The sequence below is a fragment of the Pseudonaja textilis genome, chromosome Z (assembly GCF_049901715.1).
Source record: "Pseudonaja textilis isolate UNSWEBS1 chromosome Z, rPseTex1.2, whole genome shotgun sequence".
Classification (NCBI taxonomy): domain Eukaryota; kingdom Metazoa; phylum Chordata; class Lepidosauria; order Squamata; family Elapidae; genus Pseudonaja; species Pseudonaja textilis.
Window position 1 is genome coordinate 106,814,894 of NC_142008.1, and position 16,146 is coordinate 106,831,039.

At 42.5% G+C, this 16,146-nt stretch overlaps 1 protein-coding gene across 5 annotated transcripts in view; it reads right to left on the reverse strand.

The window, feature by feature from the left end:
* LOC113448576 (uncharacterized) overlaps positions 1–16,146 on the reverse strand; it is a 42,720-nt gene that overhangs the window by 13,206 nt on the left and 13,368 nt on the right. For all 5 annotated transcript variants that reach the window (XM_087915454.1, XM_087915453.1, XM_087915455.1 and 2 more), the window contains one exon: positions 116–430. In XM_087915454.1, the coding sequence (XP_087771580.1) occupies positions 116–430 (315 nt within the window). The remainder of the gene's footprint in view (positions 1–115; positions 431–16,146) is intronic.

Genomic DNA, 16,146 nt, shown 5'->3' on the forward strand with positions numbered 1-16,146 from the left:
GTGTTAGATTTACCACTATACTTTTCCCATAATGCTAGTTATTTCTGACCATTCTCAGAAACCAAGCAGATGTTCTCATTAAACATGCTTGGATAGAAATAGAAAAATTCCTCACCTGTGCAGATGACAGAAGCATCTTCATGATGATTGCAGTTATGCTTCCCCCAAGGCTTAGAATGACAGTGCTTTATAGTAAACTCTCTCCCAGCGCAATTGACATCATCTAACCAGATAGGTCCAGATCCTGGTCCATATCGAGCATTACCTGGACTGAGAAGTGGAGCTCCACAGTCCAACTCGCGACATACAACAGCTGCATCCACCAAGTCCCAGCCATCATCACACACTGTGCCCCACTGGCCTTTGTACAACACCTCCACCCGTCCAGCACAAGATTCAGGGCCATCTACAAGCCTCAGCTGCTGCTGGCCTGAGATATAAGAAGTTGAAAATAGTTGAACAGAATTAAATGATGTTAGAGTTTGCAGCAATCCAAACAGCACATAAGTAAATAATTCCGCAGGATTCATTTATAGAAGAAACTTATTCATATAAATAATATACAGTATGATGCATATATACATACCATGCAGCAGAAGTCAGAACCAGAAGAATGCAGAAGTCATCATCACAGAAGCTATAATATACACAGAAAGCAAAGCAACTCTTATATATACAGAACTAAGCCAAGCCCAAGCTCCAAGCTATCTCCCATAGCTCACAACGTGCTGTTTCTTAGTCACCAAACAGTTTCCATTGGCTGACCTGTTACCATTTCTATTCCAATTCATGGAATAGAACTGTCATACACTGCCACTCCTCACTTCATTATAATTGCCAGATTGTCCTCTGAAGAACAGTGAAGCAAGCTAATTAATTTACATTTAATGGCTTTTCTGACATTACAATATTTAATGTCCACATGCTTGCTTCTATTCTTTACTCTGTCACCTGTTGCTATTTTAATGCAAGCAGCATTATCCTCATACACTGTTACAGCATCATTTACCTTTGCTCTTATATATTGTAACAGCTGTACATACCAACTTACCTCTGAACAAAGTTTAGATAGAGCTAAAAATTCTTCCTACAGTAGTTTGTTTTCTAACCAATTAAAGCCCCTCCGAACAATACCACAATCCCAGAATTGGGCTTTCTGGTTTGTACATCATTAGCATAATCAACTGTCAACATAACATTTCAGTTTCAATTCTTCAGATACCTATATTTGAAGACCCAAGTTCACAGTCCCCTTCAAATACTTGAGAATCCTTTTTATACCCATCCAATGCAGTTACATTGGTACAGCAGCAAAGCAACTTAGGATGCTTACTGCACAAGCTATGTCAGGTCTGGACCACTGCGACAGATATAACAGGTTTCCTATTGCTGACTGATATATCTCTTGATCACAGCTTCACTTTTGTCCTCTCCCAAACTGATATGAAAATCTGTGCTCATAGGTGTTGGAGCAGAATTACAATCCTTCATGTTGTATCTCTCCAACAGCTGTTCAATTTTTCTTCTTTGACTGAGAACATAACCATCTTTCTCAGTTTTTTGTATCTCTACACCAAAATAATTTTGTATTTCACCCAAATTCTTTATTTCAATTTTTTCTCTCTAACTGATCAGCAAATTTCTTTTTCTGTGACAAATCCTTTGCAATGAAACAAAGATCATCCACAAATGCTAACAATTGACAATCCCCACCTTGTATCTATCCCAAGGCCCTTCAATGCCATATCTAAACAAATATTCCAATTCCTGGCTGACTGCTTCAGCCCATAAATGGCCTTGTTCAATTTATACACAATGTTAAGCTTTTTACTTTCATACTTTGGTCCTTGAACCATGTAAATTTCTGCCTCTAATTCTGCACTGAGGAATGCTGTGGTTATATTAAAATGCCAAATTTTATGTCACATGCTACTGCCAATGCTAGTGCCAACCAGTGGTGGGATTCAAAAATCTTTACTACCGGTTCTGTGGCATGTCTTATTTGGTGGGCGTGGCTTGGAGGTCATGTGACTGGGTGGGTTTGCTGGGTGGTCATGTGATTGGGAGACATGGCCAATTTGACATCACTCACATCAAGGGGTGCCTTGCCTGGCCTCTCCTTGCCTCAAAGAAATACAATTTTGCTCTCTATTTATTTACTACTACTGAACATCCAAAATACACTATTTAATCCTATGTATATTTGCCATATGTGTACATACATATTACATGGTATAGTGTGTGTATAGGCACACAAAAGGATACATTATCTACTATATATACTATATATGTATGTACACACACACACACAGACACACACAGAGAGAGAGAGAGAGAGCTCTTCTAAAACTATACACATTCAACCTCACTGCATTTGGAAAAACACATCCATTAACCTGCATCTCACTGTCCACCTGGATTCTCCGCAGCTGCTGGGCCTTGCTTGCCGGGGGCAACCAGCAAGCATGACACTATGCCTCCTGCATTACCCCTTTGCCTGCTGTCCCTTCCCTTGCGCTCAGCCCAGCGAGGGAGGGGCAGCTGGCAGAGAGGTGATGTGGGCAGCATAGCCTCTTGCTCCCTGGTTGCTCCCTGCAACCTCTGGCAGGCGAGCCCCAGCAGCTGCTGAGAATCTGAGCAGGGGATGAGATGCAGGCTGGCAGGGAGCCAAGCCATGATGGCTCAGCCCTGGCTAGCTCACCTTTTCCTCTGCCACCAGCTGTGGGAAGAAGATAAGGTTGCAGGCAGTTGGGAAAACTGAACCACTGCCTAGCCCAGAGCTGCCGGTGGGGTGGGTGAGGCTGCAGCACACACCTTGCTGGAAGTTCCCAGCCTTTTGTTTAAAAATCTCCCCAAAAGAGGGAAGGAAGTCCTGCCTATGGCCCCTTTGTTGGACCTGGAAGCCTTTCCTGCTGTACTTTCTGGGCAACGCAGGACTGGAAGTGATCATCCATTCATACCCAGTCCCCGGGAGACTGGCCAGGAAGAAGCCTCATCACTTTTCTCTCCACCGCGGGGAATTCCAATGCGCAGTCTAAACAAGCCACCCCTTCCAACTCCCTGCAAATCCACCTCTTCCCCATGACCATTCCGGAGATAGGTTTGCTTGCCTGGAAAAGGCACCAATCCAAACATGCTGCCAGCACAGTGCGTGTGCCACCCTAGTCAATCACCTGGGGTTTCCTGGGAGGTGAGCGATGCTACCGGGCACTTGGAAAGTACTTCGGTGACTGGCCCACCACTAAAAGAAAACAATGAGGCAAGGCACGAGAGCTGGTTGGAAGCAGAAAGGAGGAGTTTACTAGGACAAGGCTGCCATGCAGAGGAAGGCAGAGATAGTCTTTCACTTATGACCACAATTGAGCCAAAATTTTGGTTGCTAAGCAAGAGTGTTGTTAAGTGAGTTTCACCCATTTTACTCAATCCATGACATCTCCTGGGTCTAATGGTCATGTGCAAGCTAGGGAAGTAAATCTGAAGGCACGTGCAATGTTTTAATGTACAGAAGTTATAGTTAAATGTGTGGCAGAAAGGATGTGTTTTTCCTCGTGGCTTTTTCTAAAATGGCATTTGTTTTCTTCAGAAAGCAAACAGCCTTTAAGGGCTTCCATTCATAAGTCATGTTCTGGTTTGCACTCAAAAGCAGCTGAAACAATGTCCCACATTTCATCGAGACTCTTTAACACCAACAGCACCTTCTGAGATTTTGGAATCTTCATTCCACGCTTTTCCAATTCTGCATGTGCAACAAATGCTGCTCCACACTCACTTGTGACTGCAATCGGGCTCTGTACAATTATCTCAATTGGGCACTGTTATGTCCCTGGAACTTAAAGAAGTTCCCACCCAGGTCCGTCGTCGCGCATGCTGCGGCGGGCCCTCCCTCTCATTGGCTGGTTCACCCCAGCAGCCAGCTATAAAAGCAGGCTGCGGGTCCGACCAGTCGCTGATCGCTGCGAGCCAGTTCCAGGCTTGGCAAGCACGTTCAGTCCTTTATTATCCTAATAAAGTATTGTTGCATCCATGCCCTGGTTCAGCCTCTCATTATCCGAACTTAACACTGGCGACGAGGATGGGATGGCTACCAGAGGCAAAATGCAACCGCTGAATCACTAGCCGCTGATCCACAGCCAGAGAGAACGATCAGCAAGCAACGAGAGCGAACGCTGATCCGCAGCCAGAGAGAGCGGTCAGCAGACAACGAGAGCGAACGCTGACCCGCAGCCAGAGAGAGCGGTCAGCAGGCAACGAGAGCGAACGCTGATCCGCAGCCAGAGAGAGCGGTCAGCAGACAGTGAGAGTGAAGCGTCTGTAGCCGCTAGTTAGCCAACCGGCTACAGAGAAAGTGTAGCGCTGCGAGCCGCAGCCGCTCGTTCCTTTAGGCGCGAAATTCAAACAGCTGTCATTTGAATTTCCGCCCAGAAGTACAGCGCGGTGCTGTATTGCGAAGTCACTGACGCCCACGCAGGCGCGAATTTCAAAACGCTGCCATCGGCCGTTGCAGTCTAACCTCGTGTTAATCCAGAGAGAGGGAGAGAGTTGTGAAAAAACCTCCCCAGAGCTGAAATCACTTGCCTGCCATAGGCACAAAAAACCTTCCTGCTGCTGCCCCAGAGAGATTTTCTCAACAGATTATCCAACGAGATTCTCATCATGAACTCCAATCCAGCCTTCCCATCGTTCAAACCGGATGAGGAGAAGTGGGAGTCATACAAGAATCGCTTTAACCATTACATCGACGCCATTGGGCTGGCTGATGCAGGGGAGCACAGAAAAAAATCATATTTCCTGATCTACTGCGGAGCCATCGTCTTTGATACTGCCACAGCACTCGTGGCTCCACGTGAGTTAAAAAATGTCCCCTGGACAGAACTGTTAGAAATCCTTACTAACCACTATTCTCCTAGACCCTCACAGATTGCCAGGCGGTTCACCTTCCGTATGAGGAAACAATCAGACAAAGAAACTATCAACCAGTACATGGCTGCCCTCAGAACTGCAGCACTCCATTGTGGGTTTGGGGCCTACCTGGATGACATGCTCCTCGATCAGCTAGTCTGTGGTGTCAAGGATCTTCACCTTCAAAGACGCCTACTCGCCAGGAAGGACCTCAACCTCGCTCAAGCCGTCGAGGAAGCCCTGGCAGCGGAGCTGGCAGCACACTCAGCCACCGAGATCCAAGGTCCTGTCCCAAAACAAATTGCAGTTTCCGTCCACTCTGAAGAGGTAGTCATCGAGGAGGACCCTAGTGATGCGGCCGACATCCACCGCCTGGCCACACCAGACAACCGCAGGTAGGAGCCAAGCGAGAAAGCATCAGTCCATCCAAGCACATCACCCTGTGCCTATCCTGCGGTGGATCTCACCTGAGGACCACCTGCAAATTCAAGGGAGCCACCTGCAACAATTGTCACAAAAGGGGCACATCGCCAGAGTCTGTCAAGCCACTCACAACTCGGCACAAAGGGTCCCTTCCTTTTCACATTCCGGACCCCAAAGGCAAATATTGAACTGTCGCACCCGCCACCATAATAAGCACGCTTGCCATACCATTAGTAAAATCTCTCTCTCCGTTTATTTAGAAGGTAAACCTTGCAGCATGGAGGTTGACACGGGGTCAGCGCTCTCAATTATCTCTTGGAGCACCCTCAAGAAACTACAGCCCAGTATATCCAGAAACCGGCTCCAGAAGTGCCAGCTTAGCCTGAAGGACTACCAGGGGAGGACCATTCCTGTAATTGGCAGAGGCAAGTTTCTTGTTAATTTTAAAACTTTCAAAGGCCACCTACCTCTAGTGGTAGTTAACGGCAACCTTCCTATACTTTTGGGACTTGATTGGTTCCCCCACCTCGGCCTGGGGCTAACAGGAGTCCATGCGGTCTCAACCTCTGACACTGACTCCCTATTCGCTGACTACTCAGACGTATTCAGCAATGAGCTGGGGTGTTATAACGGTACCCTATCTCATTCTCAGTCGACCCCAAGCAGTCCCAATTCGGTTGAAACCTCGTAGAGTTCCATTCGCTATTCGGCCTAAATTAGATGCGGAACTGGATAAATTATTAAAACAAGGGGTCATTGAGCCAACAGATTTCGCCAAATGGGAGACGCCCATTGTCACACCCCTCAAAAAAGACGGCAGCCTGAGAATTTGCTCGGACTACAAAACCACAATTAATAAATTTTTACAAGTTAGCGCTTACCCAGTGCCCGTCATTCAGCACTTATTACACACTTTTGAACCTGGCAGCATTTTTGCCAAATTGGACATGTCTCAAGCGTATCAACAGTTCCCTGTTGACAACCAAACAGCGGAACTCCAGACCATTGTCACCCACAGGGGTGCTTTCTGGTGCAAGCGTCTCCAATTTGGCATAAGTGTTGCCCCAGGCATTTTTCAATCCCTCATGGAGCGGATTTTGCAGGGCCTCCCTGGTGTAGTGCCCTACTTCGACGACATCTTAGTCTCGGCCAGGGACAGACCCCAACTCTTCCAGAGAGTTCGAGCAGTGTTAGAGAGGTTCAGACAGCATGGCCTCAAATTAAAAAAAGAAAAATGTGCCATTGCCACTAGACAGGTGGACTTTCTGGGTTATAAAATTGATGCCTCAGGCATTCACCCCCTGGAGTCCAAGGTTAAGGCAATTCACGAGGCACCCACTCCAACCTCCAAAGCGGAACTACAAGCCTTCTTGGGGCTATTGAACTTTTACGCCTCTTTCCTGCCCCATAAAGCATCTGTGGCGGAACCCCTGCACAGACTTTTGGATAAAAAATTGTCTTGGCATTGGGGACACAAGGAAGACTCCGCTTTTCGCGCAGTCAAATCACTACTCACGTCAGAGGCGGTCCTTATTCAGTTTGACCCCAACCTTCCATTAGTACTAGCAGCGGACGCATCCCCTTTTGGAATCGGGGCAGTGTTAGCCACAGGCTCCCCAACGGCTCCGAGGCTCCCATCGCATTTTTTTTCCAGGATGCTCTCTGCTACAGAGCGCAATTATAGCCAAATTGATAAGGAAGCTTTAGCAGCTGTCGCAGCAGTGAAGAAATTTCATGAATTTCTCTTTGGCCACTTTTTCGAGCTGGTCACGGATCATAAGCCTCTCCTAGGTCTACTAGCAGGTGACAAACAGACCCCTCAAGTCCTATCTCCTAGAATGACGAGGTGGACTCTTTTCCTAGCAGCATACTCGTATAGACTCATACACCGTCCAGGTAAAACATTGTCCCACACAGACGCCCTCAGTCGCTGCCCCCTGCCTGCTCCAGCCGAGGATCCTGCCCCGGTCCACGCTATCTTTGAGGTCACCCAACTGGACCTCTCCATCACTGCCCTTGACATTGCCGCCAAATCCAAGGCAGACAAAACGATCGCCCAGGTACTGGACTGGGTGAGGAGGGGGTGGCCGGGCAGTGATGTTGAAACCAAATTCACGCCTTTTAAGACCCGCCTACAGGAATTATCCAGTTTGCAGGGCTGTTTGCTGTGGGGCACGCAGTGGTCATCCCGACCTCACTGCGTACCGAGTTTTGGAGGCGTTGCATGAGGGCCACCCTGGCATCGTCAGGATGAAGGCATTAGCGCGCAGCTACGTATGGTGGCCTGGCCTCGGCGATGACATCATCAGATGGGTAAGCTCCTGCCATCCCTGCCAGGAATCCCGTCCATCTCCTCCAATTGCCACCCCCACTAAGTGGGAAAGCGCCAGCGCACCTTGGTCCAGGATTCACATCGACCTAGCGGGCCCGGTGCACGGCAGAATGTTCCTGGTGGTCGTGGACTCTTACTCTAAGTGGATTGACGTGGCACAACTATCCACAACCACCACGCAAGCGGTTACCAAGGTATTGACTCGCCTGTTCGTAACACACGGGCTACCAGACTCTATTGTTTCCGACAATGGCCCCAGTTCGCATCAGCCGAGTTCAGTCGCTTCGCTGCCAATCTGGGCATCCGCCACATCTTCACGGCTCCCTTTCATCCTGCTAGTAACGGATTGGCAGAAAGAGCCGTGAGGACCACTAAAGAAGCTCTAGCTAGGTTCAGCAAGGAAGACTGGCACCACAGACTCTCCCGTTTCTTGCTGAGCCAGCACTCAACCCCGTGCACAGTCACTAATAAGTCCCCAGCTGAACTCCTGATGGGTAGACGCCTGCGGACTGTATTGGACAGGCTTCACCCACATTACTGCCCTGACTCTCCCCTCGCTTCCACATCGGAGGTTAGGCATTTTGTCTTACAGGAAACCGTGTTTGCGAGGAACTTCGCTGGAAACCCTCTGTGGATCCCGGGCGAGATCGTGGCCATCACCGGACCCAGGTCGTATCGAGTCAGACTGGAGGATGGTCGAATCTGGAAAAGGCACCTGGACCAGCTGCGGAAGCGCCTAGGCACTATCGTTAGCAGTGACTCAGGGTTGCAGACCAGTGCGAGGCTACAGCATCAACCCCACATCAGCACCAGTTCCGGTGACCTGTTTACACCTGCAGCCGAGCCGGGGAGCCCGAACACGAATCGGGACCATCAGACGGCTGACCAGTCCGAACCAGTCAACGGGAACACATCCCCAGTAACCAGCCCTACGAGTCCCGAACCAGCATTGACCGAGGAACGCGTTCGTGACACCCCACCGGTTCGACCTTCCTCTGCAGACTCTGAACTACCAGACAACTCACCCAAGTTGCGCCGTTCTGGGTGCCAGCATAAGCCTCCCGCGTACCTTAAGGACTATGCGTGTTCGCATCTGGGGGGAAGGGGTGTTATGTCCCTGGAACTTAAAGAAGTTCCCACCCAGGTCCGTCCGCGCTGCGGGGGCGGTTGCCCTCCCTCTCATTGGCTGGTTCACCCCAGCAGCCAGCTATAAAAGCAGGCTGCAGGGTCCGACCAGTCGCTGATCGCTGCGAGCCAGTTCCAGGCTTGGCAAGCACGTTCAGTCCTTTATTATCCTAATAAAGTATTGTTGCATCCATGCCCTGGTTCAGCCTCTCATTATCCGAACTTAACAGGCACATTGAACCAATATTGCATGCTGATGCACTCACATGCACATTTCTCAATTTCAGCCAAACCTCATTTGCAGTCTTTAAATCAACTACATTCAAAAATTGTTCATCTTCTAAACTTAAGATAATGTAGGCCAGTGCCTTATCATGCTTCTTTTGATCTGCTGCTGCTAATGGTGCCTGGGGTAGATTAATAACAATATCCCAGAGCTCCTTAGCCTTCAGGAAGCAATCAAATTTTGCAGCCCAAACAATATAATTCTTCTGTCCCAATCAAGGAAGAGAGCTCTCCTTGAATTCAACAGCCATCCTGAAAGCCTTCTCAGGCTTTCCTTTTAACTCAGGCTGTCCTTCAGCTTAATTACAGTTCAGTCTTACTGTGTGTGTGGTCTGGGCCCATAACCTATTAGAGTTTGCAGCAATCCAATCAGCTCACAAATAAATAATTTAGTAGCATTCATTTATAGGAGAAACTTCTTTATATACAATAATATACAGTATATTACCATGCAGCAGAAATCAGAACCAAAAGAATGCAGAAGACATCATCACAGAAGCTATAATATACACAGAAAGGGGTGTGTGTGTGTATGTGTGTGTACAGAGCTAAGTCATGCCCAAGCTCTGAGCTGCCTCCCATAGCTCACAACAAGTGCTGTTTCTTAGTCACCAAACAGTTCCCATTACCTGACCTGTTATCATGTCTATTCCAATTCATAAACTCATACTCTGACAAATGTCTTCCATAAAAATTGCTGCCCTGGGGAATATGATTTCTCATTGGTGTATTTACTTACATCAGAGAAAAATATGTAGTCTTTGAAGCAATAGGGAAAAGATCCTGCCTTGGTTGGGGAAGGAAGGATAGGTAGAACTTTGGAGAAAATGAAATATATATAGTGCTTTATTTACCATTTTTTTTTGGATATAAATTATTTATGATTGTTGCAGCCAAGGTCCACCCATTTTTCCTGTTCTGTTTTCTAGTGGATTAAGCATAATGAGAACACATATCCACATCTTTACTTCATATCTCTAATTAGAAGTCTCTGTTCTTCAGACATACAAGCACATTTGGTTGGAACCATTCTATGAAATCTGAGTACCAATCCTTTTTAATCCATGTTTTCTGGAGCAGTTGAGAATATTCACTTTGTTTCCCTGTATAGAGTACAAACTCTTTCTTATATGATTTGTTTCCTATTTCCTATGAGATTATTTTTAAAAAATCAGCATTTCCTGAGAAAATTGAATTCCTTTTCCTACCAACAAGAGACCGATCTAATCAGGTATGTGAATAGAATTAGGAAGACAATACAAACTTTCTGATATTCATAAGGATTTAGGCTTTAATTATTAGAGGAATAGAGAGGCCACAATCTGTTTCTTTTTTATCTGGTTTTCCTCAGTTACAAAAACTTGTAGAATACCAACAGCAACGCAGAACTGGTGAAATGCATCAACAGTATAGTTCTGGTGGAGTTTCACTGCAAATGTGAATAGTAAGTCAATGTTTTTTCAGATAAGCTAATAGATCACTAAGCAAAGTACAGTAATATCTCTCCATGTTACAAAACTACTGCCACCTAGCACTACTTACTACTTCGTATACCATTTTGTGTAAATGGGATACCCTAAATTGGCTGACTAAAACAAGTGGTTAACAAAACTTGGCATGATTGTACAAACTTTATGACAGTGTGGTAGAAATTTGCAGCAGGGGGAATGGGGAAAGGGGTTTACCTCAGTTTAATGGCTCCACTCTCCCATCTGAGAGAGCCTGAATTTAAATATACTTCCTCTTTCTCTTGAGGCATATGAAGAAGGATGTAAAACACATTATCTATATATATACAAACGTGAAATACCATTCATGCATCATCACAGAATCTCCAGAACCATAAAGCCTACAAATTTGAAATTTAGCACATATGTTCCTCTTGGCTTCTAGGTGCTCACTAAGAAAGGATGACCATCAGAGCACATTAGTATTTCATATATTATTATTATTATTATTATTATTATTATTATTATTATTATTATTATTATTATTTTAAATAAATTTTATTGAATTTACAATTAAAAACATATCGACATTACATATACAAAAGGGGGAGAAAAAGAAAAAGAAAAAAAACGCTCGGTCTTACAAACCGAAAAAAAAAGAAGAAAAAGAGATATAAAGAAAGAAAGAAACAAAGAAACGGAAGAGAAAAGAAAATACGTTTAAAAAAAGACAGATATCCTTTTTGACAGTCTGCAAGATCCAATTCTCCTACCTTAATTTAAATACACACATCTTGTCAATATCTATGCTTAAATTACCCATTGTTCATTAAGCAGTTTATCTCTGAAATAACCAATTATACCACGAGTTCCAATTATCATAAAATGTTGAAGACTCTTTATTTTTAAGTGCTATAGTTAATTTGTCCATTTCTGCACAGTCACATATTTTCTGGATGACCATTTGTTCTGTAGGTATATAGGATGATTTCCAGCACTGGGCGAATGCTAATCTGGCCGCAGTTAGGATATGAATTGTTACATATTTCATCTTTTTAGGTAAATGTTTATCAGAGATCCCTAGTAGGAAGAACTCTGGTTTGTATTCGATTTGTTCTTTTCTGATTTTTTGCCAATATTTCTGGGTTTCTTTGCAAGACCACCACATATGAAAGTAGGTTCCTTCTATGCTTTTACATTTCCAGCATTTTGGACTAGTGTTTGGGTTCATTTTCGCTAACCTTGAAGGGGGCAAGTGCCATCTATAAAACATTTTGTATGTATTTTCTTTATATGCTGCCGATTTTGTAATCTTAATATTTCTATTCCAAATCTTTTCCCATTCTGATAATGTAATACTTCTTCCAACATTCCTGCTCCAGGCTATCATGTTCCCTTTGACTATCTCCTGTTCTAATTCTACTTCCAGTAAGTATTTATAGAATTTGGATATGTTCTTTTTATTTGATCCTAGTAAAATTTTATCTAGATTCTGCAGTTTGTTATAAATCCCAAAGTCTTTTATATCTTGTTTGTATCTGCTATGAATTTGTATATATAACCACTGATCAATTTTAAATCCCTGTTCTTGTAATTCTTGTCGAGTTTTTAATTTTCCTTGTGGATCTAATAAATCTTTATATTTAATCATTTTTGTTATGTCCAAATTATTGGGGTGTACCATTGCCTCCGTTGTTGATAGCCAGATCAGAATTTTTAAATAGTGTTTTTTGCATATTTTTTTCCAATTAATTAATAATGAGTCCCTAATGAGGTGTCTATGAAAGTAAGATTGCTTGGGTTTCCCCACTTCCCATAAGAAGGCATGCCACCCTCTCTGGAGGTCATGCCCTTCTAATGTTAAAGTTCTTTTATTAAGTAGGTTCACCCAATCTTTTAACCATAATAGGCTAGCTGCCGAATAATATAATTCCCAATTTGGCAGAGCTAGGCCCCCTCTACTTTTCGCATCTTGTAGGGCCTTTACATTGATCCTAGGTTTTTTCCCCTGCCAAATAAAGTTAAGTGTAATCTTATTTAAATCTTCAAAAAAAGTTTTTTGGCAACTTAATTGGAATTGTCTGGAATAAATAAAGAAATTTTGGTAATATATTCATTTTAATCGAAGCAATCCTGCCCAATAAGGATAGCTGCAGCTTATTCCAGGATTCTAAATCCTTCTTTGTTTGTTGAAGTAGTTTGTCATAATTGTTCTCTTTAAGTGATTTACCTTGTGAGGTTAACCATATTCCTAAATATTTGACCCTTTTTGTTACCTGTATCCCCATCATTGCTTCTAATTCTTCCTTCTGATTTCCTGTTAAATTTTTGGTCATTAATTTCGTCTTTTTTCTATTAATTTTTAATCCTACCACTGCGCCAAATCATTCTAATTCTTTTATTAGATTATATCCTTTTTCCAAGGGTTCCTCCAGAAAGAAAACCATATCGTCAGCAAACGCTTGTAATTTATATTCTTCTGATTTGACCCTCACTCCTCTAATTTCAGAATTTTGCCTCACCCGTGTTAAGAGTGATTCTAGGGCAAAAATGAAAAGAAGAGGTGAGAGAGGGCAGCCCTGTCTGACACCTTTTTCTATATTTATTGGACCTGTTTGTTCGCCATTGATTAGTATATTAGCCTGTTGTGTTTTGTAAATTGTTGTTATAATGTTTTCAAATTTAGTGCCAAGGCTCATATTATAAATTTTTTGAATTAAAAAGTGCCAATTTAAGTTGTCAAATGCTTTCTCAGCATCTAAAAACATAAGTGCGGATTGTTTCTCCGGGTGAGCTTCATAATATTCTAGTACATCAATAACGGTTCTTAAATTGTTCTTTATTTGTCGGAACGGAAGAAATCCATTTTGGTCTTCGTGGATATGTGAATTTAAAGCTTGTTTTACTCTATTAGCTATGATAGAAGTAAATAATTTATAATCGGCATTTAAAAGTGAAATCGGTCTATAGTTGTTGATGTATCTATGATCTGCATCCTCCTTCGGGATTAGCGAAACAGCGCCCCCCTCCACGAGTCCGGCATCTTGGCTGCCCGAAGTACCTCATTAAACACTTCCAGCATCAGTGGTCCTACTAGTTCCAATATTGCTTTATATAGTTCTGCCGGAATCCCATCTGGTCCTGGAGATTTGTTATTACTTTGGTTTTCCGTTGCTGACATCAATTCAGACCATGTAATATCTTTATTCAATAATTCTATCCATTCCTCTCCAATTACCTTGTCATTCGTCTCCTCTAAATAAGTTCTTATTTTATCTTCATTAACTTCCTCCTTTTTATATAATCTTTGAAAATAGTTGTAAATGATATCTTTTTTCTTCTCTATCTCATGTTGTAAGATGTCATTCTTGTCCATTAATTGGTGTATCAATCTCTTTTCTTTCTCTTTTTTAAGTTTATGGGATAGCCATCTTCCTGGTTTATTTGCATGCTCAAAATAATTTTGTTTGGACCTTTTCAAGTTAATCTCTATTTTATCTTGTTCAAGTAAGTTCAATTTATGTTTAATTGCTATTAACTGATTTTGTGTTCTCTGGTTTTTAGGGGATTTTTGTAGTTCTATTTCTAATTCTTTAATTTGTTGTTGGAATTTATTTTGTTGGGCATGTATTCTTTTATTTCTCATGGCATTATAAGAGATTGTCGTTCCTCTTATAATTGCCTTCATTGTATCCCAAATATTTTGTTTTGTAGTTGCTTCATTATTATTTTCTTTTAGGAAATAATTTAATTCCTCTTTCAGCTTGTCAATGTACTTTTCTTCGTTTATTAACTGGGTATTTAGTGTCCATCTTTTCTTTGTCTTTCTCCTATCTCTCCAAATTAATTGTATTGGGTTGTGGTCGGCCCATTCATTTGGTAGAATTTTAATTTCTTTTATTTCATTGGCCAATTCCCCATCCATCCAGGCCATATCTATTCTAGTCCAGATTCTATGTGGATTTGAATAATATGTGAACTGTTTCTCTTCTGGGTTTAGTTTCCTCCATAAGTCTATTAAGTTTAAATCTCTCATCATGTCCTTGCAGGGCATAGAGAATTCTCTTTTCCCTTTCTTGTTCTTATTCACATTACTATGGTCTTTTTGATAATCGGCAATGGAGTTGAAGTCACCTATCATGCAAATATTCTTTTTTTCGAAGCCTATTATTTTCTGATGAAGATCTTTGAAAAATTTCCCTTGTTCTTCATTTGGCGCATATATTGCTACCAATAAAAATGTGATATGATTAATCCAAATTTGTATAACCAGAGTTCTTCCTTCCGGATCCGACCAGATTAGTTCTGCTTTTACATCATCTTTCACAAATATTGCTATTCCTTTCTTTTTATGTTTGTCTGCTGGTGCTGTAAAGAGTTTTCCAAGTTTCGGGCAAATTAAATATCTTTCATCCTTTTTCGTTATGTGTGTTTCTTGTAGGCATATTATGTCGGCGTTTTGTCTAATTAATTTAGTTAATATCCTTTTTCTTTTAAGTGTTGAATTTAAACCATTTATATTAATGGAGAGGAGTTTTTTCCCTATCTCCATTTATCTAGATCTGTTTAGATTTTTGTCTAGTAATAATTCGGTTTCCTTCTTGTTGTTGTTGTGGGATTGGTTCTTCTCTCCCTGGTTGTGATTTATCATTCCCTAAATTTTGAGGAAGTCCTTCTTTTTGGTTTCTATGGCGGTTACGTTCATCCTGTGGCTTCCTTTTAGTTTCCTCCTTGGTGTATTGGTCATCCATGCCTATTAGCTGATCATGAAAGTCTTGGGCCTGTTCTATAGAGACTATTTTGATTTTTCTCTCTTTCCATGTTATTAACATCCCTTCCGGGATTAACCATTTAAAAGGGATTTCTTTTTTATTTAAATAATTGGCCAAAAATTTATAATCCTGTCTTATAACCCTCACTTTCCTTGGGATATGTTTTAGAATTGTAATCTCTTTACCTCTATATGTTATTGTTTCTTCTCTGGACATTTTAAGAATTAGGTCTCTCACACACTTCCTTGCGAAACGAATATGAATTTCTCTCGGGCAGTTATGGTGTCTAGCATAACTTGTGCTGACCCTATACACCTCGTCAAATTTCATATATTATTATTATTAACATGCTCTGATGCTAAGGAGTTCTACTCCCCCTCCCCACCTGAAAAGAAATATTTTCCAAATGCAAAACACAAGCAGAGGAGAAGAGTTTCAGTTTTAGTTTCACAGCACGAAGCAGCTTTAGTACAGAATAGTTGAGCTAAGCCACAGCCAGGATCCTTGCCATCTCCTTCTTGCTCATACAGCATATACTGTTTCAGTTTCCAAACAACCCTCAACTCTCTCACACACTGTCAGGATGCTAGCCAGATGAATACTGATGGATGCAGGTCTGCAGAGGCAGAATTTTTTCCCCTTTATTTTCTTCCCCCAAAACTAAGTCCGACCACATAGTTTTCTAGTGAAGTACGGATATTGAGCTAGTATTACAATATTTAAGCCACTTTATCTCCCCTTTTGCTTTTAAGGATACTAACATGGATACTTCCCACATACATAACAAAAACTGCTCCTGGATTATTTATTGCATCCTTTCCTAAATTAATGTCTTAGGCTGAGATTTTAACTTGGAAGAGTT